Here is a 6845-nt window from a genome sequence, read left to right as displayed (position 1 = left end):
ATGACGAGTTTTCACAAAATAATGACTGAAACCTAAATAATTATAGTACCGTAAAGCAAAATAATGAATTATCACAAAGCAAAATAAATTAGTATCTCAACTTTAAGTACTTGGTATTGTTAGGTAAAATAAGGACTTAAGACATCAATCTTATGGGTAAATATATTAATTGTAGAGGTGGAATAAGAGTCCCTCCGATATAGCAAGAATTATTTGTTGGGAAATACTTTGTATCTCGTCTGATTTGGTAGTTATTTTAGAAGTCTTTACTCTTTGGTCGTTTTTTATACTACAGTATATTTTATGTATGTATTCTCTGCAAGTTCTTCTTTTGTTTCATGTGTTCAATAAAAGCGACACAAACAGTAAAATGTGATTTTTTTTTTGTTGCTTATTCTAATATTTAATTTATTTACCGAAAACAAAACTTGACAGGACACAAATATTGGGAAAGTATCTATCTGCACACAGAATGATAAAAGAATATTCTGCTCTTACATTATTTAGGATGACAGCTTACCTTCATGGTGTCTCAGTACACGATGCAGTGGATGTTGGATGTTTGTGTGTTAATCGACACTTAAACGACACAGAAATCTTTAAAACCTCCTTCCGGCTGTTCAACTGATTTGTGGTGTAAATAATATTCTACCTGGTTGCAGATGGTCAGAGATCGACTATGTAACGTATGTGAACAAAGAACTGGATAAACACACATCACATCACTCAGCTGATAGTTACCTTTACAAGCATTTTGCAGTGTATATTAGACGAGGCCACCGTGCAACTAGAATTATTTATCATTAAAAATAATTGCTCCAATTAAAACCCTCCCAAGGGTTTGTGTTATATGTATACAAGTACACAACACTTAGCTGCTAATTATCATTTTAGGTGGGCACCTAAAACCTCTTTCCTACATTATATTACACTTATAAACCAGGATAATAGTAATTCTATCAGCAGCCAGGCCTTTAACGGGGCTAATGCATTCACTACAGCATCATCAGGTATTTAAACCCTTCTACCATCAATAGTGGCAACAACATCCTCAGTTGAATCCGTCTGATCTTTGTCGTTGCTCCGTCTCAGCAGTTTATTGAGGAGCTTGTTGAAGGTGCCGCTGAAGGCCGGGCTGGAGAAGTAGTACACCACCGGGTTGAGGACGCTGTTGAAGTAGGTGAAGCACACCGACGTGTAGAACGCCAGGTTGGCCTTCTCAAAGTACCGGCACTCGTCGTACCACACCTTGAGGATCCAGACGGCGATGCGCGACACCGTGCTGGGAAAGAAGCAGGTGATGAAAATCAGAGCCACGGCCGAGACGAACTGCACGGCCCGCTTGATCTTCCCGCTCTTGTCCAGAGTCCGGACTCGGAGCTGCCACGTGATCCGCACGGTGCAGAAGGCCACGATGGCGGTGGGCAGGAAGAACTGGGTGACGTAGAAGGTGTTGTGCCAGGTGGAGAGGGGGCTGAAGCCCATGCAGATGTTGAAACTCTCGCACTGCGTCCGGTTGCCGTTGTAGTAGAAGTGCTCGTTGGCCAGAAGATACCCGGTGGCGAGAAAAATCAGAGCCCAGAGGCCGAGGGAGACCCAGAGGGCGTGGCCCAGACCCATTCGGTTGATCCGGTTCATCGGGTGGACGATCTTGAAGTACCGGTCGACGGCCACGGCCGTGAGGAAGAAGATTCCCGCCGCGCGGTTGGCCGCCAGCAGGAAGAGGAGGATGCGACACAAGACGTCGCCGTGCACCCAGTTCTTCCCGCGGCGGTAGTAGTCGGCCCTGAAGGGCAAGCAGAAGAGCACGATGGAGTCGGACACGGCCAGGTGGGTCAGGTACACGGAGTTGGGCTTCCACGTGTCCATGTGGAAGACGAACATCCACAGGGCGACCACGTTCCCCATCAGGCCGAACATGAACTCCAAGATCAGAATCGGAGGCAAAACCCGGTCCAGGACGGGAGACTCGAAGGCGCAGCACTCGTCCGACGTCGAGAGATTCATCTTCGGCGTAAAAACAAACGACCTGCTGCTCCGAACAGAGTCAGCACAGACGCTCTGTACCGGCCGACTGCTGAGGTAGGGAGCCGTGTTTGCGCTCATGCAAACATCTGTGCAGCGGGCGTTATCTTTGGGGAAGCGGTATTGACCCAGAGGAGCGAGGAAACAACCGTAAATGTTATCTGTCTGGGGAGGGCGGCTTCATTATAAAACTATTATGCGGAGGAGAAGGTTCACTCGAGGGGATGCGGCCGGGAAACCTGGAAAACAAGTAACCTGCGGCCATTTAAGTGACTCAGATAAAGCAGGTGACTTCGTCCTCACAATCCTTTTTAATGCTTTTTTGTTTGTTTTTTTTTTAAAATAGACACAAAAGAAAAAGAAAAACAAGAGTTGGAAAGAAGAGCGTACAGGCGAAGGAGACTGAAATTTATTAGCCTACAGTTTTTGCTTGAGTGAAGAACATTTTGGGAGGGATTCACGTCATACCGAACGAGAGAAAGCAGCTATTAATAACTAAAACAAAAAAGAGAAAAAAAAAAGAAAAGAAGAAGCCAAGTGAGTGGCCAAGTCCGCAGCTTTTTATGAACAGTAAATAAAATAGGTATAAAATGACTTAATGTGTACATTTGGCCAGCTTGTTGTCGTCGTTACAGGTCACATCCGTTTCAGTAAAAGTGCATATTTGGTCTTCACTTCTTGACTTCTCCCAGATCATCAATGCTTTCATCGTCCACCTAAAACAGAGACGCAGACAAACAATCAAGTACAGAAATAATCAGTATAAATACACATGGATACTTCCTCTTGTTATTGAGCCACTTTAAAAAAAGTGGAACCGTATATTGGTGACACGTTTAAAGATTTGGGGCTGAAAGCAAAAGACAAACACAATGTTTTTTTGTCTAAATTATTCAACTATTGTTTGGTAAAGTTAAAAGTTCCACGTGTGAGGACAGATCTGAGCTCAGTAATGGGAGCCAGATCCCTCCTCTCCTCTTACATTCATTAACAAACTGTGCAGCTACAGAGAGGTTCCAACACAAAATGACTAATTCACAGCCAGCTCCGCCTCATCCAGTGAAAAGGGAAACGAGTGGAGAAACAAACAGCACTGAAGCGATGAACCGTTTGAATATCCGCCGGCTCACCTCGGGCCACTTCTCCTGGATGACGTCGATGATGTCGTCTGTAAAATCTCCCTGAATGATTATTTCGTCCTCCGCCGTCACCGAGGCGCCGCAAGAGAACTTCTGGGCGAAGAACCGCTGAGCCTCTTTAAGTTCTATGTCTGGAGGAAACCACACACACACACACACACACACACACACACACACACACAATCCACATCAGAGAAGAATAAAGCATGAAGAGGAACGGTGAGAACAACAACAATAGAAACCTCTTACCAAATGTTGCCATGCCGCACACTCTTGTGACGTATTTTTTCTTGGCTCTTGGGATTTTTGCTATTGTGATTTTCTGAGGAAGAGTCTTCTTTTTCTGTTTGATCTGTCCTCTCCCGCCTTAAACAAACCAGATCAGAGTCTTTAATACACTTTAATCACAACTCAAACAAGGCAGTTTAACCATGAAAAGTACATTCCTTTGACACCAGGGAATAATGTACGTATATTTAAAACAACAACATCCTATAATAAGTCTATTCCAGGTAAACATTTGTGTCCCTACCTCTCTTCTGTTTCTTCTTCTCCTCCTCCTCGCCTACAGGGGGAGCTTCTCCAGAGCCGACCTCCTGATTGGGTGCATTCGCTGCCGGGCCAGTGGTTCAGAGGGACAAGAGGAACACGTCAAAACCAGCCTGGCAGCACAGCTTCATACCTTTTGGATGAGTTCCATCTCTCTCTCTCTCTCTCTCTCTCTCTCTCTCTAGTACCAGACCAGCCTCTCTGCTGACCCGTGAGCCCACAGTACACAGAGTACACAGAGTACACAGAGTACACAGAGAGGTATTTATATTTCAGTCTGACGTCATTACAGACCTTTAGACCTGAAGAGATATGAAGTCGCTTCTCACTCTGAATACAAATAATAGATTTATAGACTCAACAGCACACATTCATACATTTGGGTTAAGACTTTTGATAATATACATTTTTATATAAATAAATGGGATTTGTGCTGAACACCACCCAAATAAATCACCGTCTGTAACCAAAAATACAAGTTTCTAGCAGGTTGAATTGTGTTTTTTAACCATAACATCCAGAAACCCCACAGTGTTTACTCTCCTGTAGCAATACACACACACATTTACTCTTCGTCTCATATCTTGAATGATACTCACCGACAGTCATCCTGGCAAACACATCTGGAAAGTTCTTCTCAAGCCATTGCCTGCACTTGGCTGGCTCGGGCATGTACTCACAGTACTGCAGACACAACAGAGTAGAGTCAGTTATACCGTAAAGAACGGATCAAACAGACAGTCTGACTAGAGTACAGACACTGTGTGCATGTACATAACTGTGATGTGTGTGATATATGTCAGCTTTGTTGTCCTTAATTCTATTTTTCCTGGAAACGGTTGTATTACTGTGAGAGCAACTTTAAATCAGTCAACTTCCTTGTATGTGTTCTCGTACTTGGCCAATAAAGCTGAATCTGATATCACAAATGAGATATTTGTAGATGCTTTAGAGAAGAACAGAATATCCTTAAACTTACCTCCGTAGGCAGAGAGCACACTGCAAAGAAACAAACAAGAAACACTTGTAAGGACGAGATAAACCTCCAACGATCCCCGGAGGGGAAACTCAGATGTTGCAGCACAAAGATAGAAAAAATATATATATTATAATAATAAGAAGAAGAGGTATATAGAACTAGAATGAGAATAGAAGAAAGATAGAAAGTATACAAAAGCAGGTAAAGATAAAGTTACACGGTGAAGTGTTCGTGGTGTTAATAGCAGCGAGTCAGCAAATCTAGTATTTATGTAGTGTGCCGCACTAAATGAAGAGTATAAACCGTACCTCCACAGTAAAGGACCTTCACTGGGTTCTTTGGGTCACGGTGAACAATCACGTGTTCTGGTTTGCTTTCCAAAGAACCAGATTCCATCTCAGTAGTAGCCATCACAAACGATCTGAAGAAAAGACAGAAATAAAGACGTATCGTAAGCACAGTGTACATGTATAGACAAATTAAAGGAAAAACCTGAATCTAAGCGTGGAGACAGATGCTTCCAACGTGCACCGGGGCTCACTGAATCTTTCAGTATTAATATAATGTGAATAAAATAATAAAGCCTGTACAGTCACCAGTCAGATCTTAACCCAGTTGAACACTGATGGAAGATTTTTGGACCAAAATGTAAGACAATGTTCTCCACGGGACGAAATAATATTATATTTAAAATCTATTTAGTGTCTGATGATTCAAGTCCTTTCAGTTGTCTGGCTGTGGTCGTCTTTTCTTTCTATCAGCTGTACTCAGGTACAAATATCTCAATAAGATCACCTGATAAAATAAAGCTTTTATATATAAAATATATAAATTTGATATATCCCTGCCCACTGCAATAAATCACTTTTTTGTTTGTTTGTTGTTTGGTTAAATCTTTGCACTACTGTTTAGTTAGTTAATATTATATTTCATTGCATATATTGTGCATTTTTGGACTCAATATTTGTTATTTTTTACTATTTGATTGCTTACCTGTACCATAAATGCTGCTGTAGCGAACAAATGTCCCCTTGCGGGATTAATAAAATAACTATCTATCTACCCATCCATCTGTCTACCTACCTACCTAACTAACTACCCATCTACCTACCCATCCAACTACTCACCCAACTAACTACCCATCTATCTATACATTAAAAAAATATTGTGGATGAATAGTGTACGTTTTCCTTTAATTAGTCACCAATCTGTAGGTTGGAGTAAATAACACCATTATATAACTTCAGGATTCAAGCCTCCGCTCCACAGCTAAACCTAAAGAGCAGTAATAATGTCTTCATGTGTGTCATTATCAGACTCTACTGTGGGCATGAGTGAACCAGGCTCCTGACAATATCTCATCATGCTAGCCTAGCTAACAGTTGGCTTGGTAGCATCAGAAGAAGTCAGCACAAGAACTAGCTTTAGCTGGCTAACACATGCGGCTGTTACATTAATTACATCGCTTAGCTACAAACACGTGTTGTAATGTCTTATTTAAATATCACAGGTACCATGGACACTATCACAATGGAGGCACAACTGTGCCTCGTTTGTAAATATATCCCCGAGTTTATTTTGCTTCATTCATCAGGTTAACCGTTGACTCACCCAGCTGTCACCGTCAGTGGGGCTTTAGCTTAGCATGCTAAAGCTAAATAAGCTAACGCACTGTTAACTGCACGAGCTAACTGCTGTTAAAACAACCGGAATAAAGACACAGAAGAAGAGTTACATACCCTGCGAAATATACTCTTAAAATTGATGTCCCGTCGGTGAATCCGCTCGCATTATTATTATTAACGTTAGTTTTGACTTTTAGAAAATCATCCTTATTGAATATAAGGTTTAGTTGGCGTACTTTGAGCACGCCTAGTGGCGCTTCTTGTTTTTAGTTGTCGTTAACTGGCTGATGCGCAACGCCGACGCGCAGCAGCGCCCCCTGGCGACCGGAGGACGAACACACGACACTTCACCCGTTTGATAGAAATGTTCCAAATAAACTGATATAAATAAAATAAAAACATTTATTGTGACGTTTCTGCAGAAGAGCACAGAATGTATGTATGACTAAATATTATTAATTGGAGAAATAAAATCTATTTTTAACAGCATATTGTGGCCTTTCTCGGTTGAGTATTCGAATTAAGCAA

At 41.9% G+C, this 6845-nt stretch overlaps 2 protein-coding genes across 3 annotated transcripts; both read right to left on the bottom strand.

Annotated features, from left to right (window-relative positions):
* Positions 1-1014: 1014 nt before the first annotated feature.
* LOC306710678 (hydroxycarboxylic acid receptor 3-like) lies at positions 1015-2007 on the bottom strand (the record flags this gene model as incomplete). The annotated part of the gene is made up of 1 exon (XM_079179320.1): positions 1015-2007. The coding sequence occupies one exon, from the start codon at positions 2005-2007 to the stop codon at positions 1015-1017; it is 993 nt and encodes a 330-aa protein (XP_079035446.1).
* Positions 2008-2420: 413 nt separating this feature from the next.
* Positions 2421-6587, bottom strand: denr (density-regulated protein). Of its 2 annotated transcripts, none has more exons than XM_079179585.1 (8): positions 6432-6587; positions 5001-5113; positions 4693-4712; positions 4313-4397; positions 3697-3777; positions 3414-3530; positions 3156-3295; positions 2421-2741 (listed from the first exon to the last, which is right to left on the bottom strand). In XM_079179585.1, exons 2-8 carry the CDS (start codon positions 5101-5103, stop codon positions 2697-2699), a joined length of 591 nt encoding a protein of 196 aa, XP_079035711.1. In that variant the 5' UTR covers positions 5104-5113; positions 6432-6587; the 3' UTR covers positions 2421-2696. The 2 variants fall into 2 exon arrangements, with proteins under 2 accessions (XP_079035711.1, XP_079035710.1); XM_079179584.1 differs by having other exon boundaries at positions 3697-3787; positions 4314-4397.
* Between the last annotated feature and the right edge of the window lie 258 nt (positions 6588-6845).

This window comes from Pholis gunnellus (genome assembly GCF_910591455.1).
Source record: "Pholis gunnellus genome assembly, chromosome: 18".
NCBI lineage: Eukaryota > Metazoa > Chordata > Actinopteri > Perciformes > Pholidae > Pholis > Pholis gunnellus.
Note: the sequence above shows the minus strand (reverse complement) of the source record. Positions and strands in the feature narration are given on the sequence as shown.

Excerpts from the sequence above, each read along its gene's own strand:
- denr (XM_079179584.1), bottom strand. The coding sequence starts at position 5,103 with ATGGCTACTACTGAGATGGAATCTGGTTCTTTGGAAAGCAAACCAGAA. Across the intron at positions 4,713-5,000 it reads GAAGGTCCTTTACTGTGGAG|TGTGCTCTCTGCCTACGGAG; the intron begins GTACGGTTTATA and ends GTTTCTTTGCAG. Across the intron at positions 2,742-3,155 it reads TCCAGGAGAAGTGGCCCGAG|GTGGACGATGAAAGCATTGA; the intron begins GTGAGCCGGCGG and ends TCTCTGTTTTAG.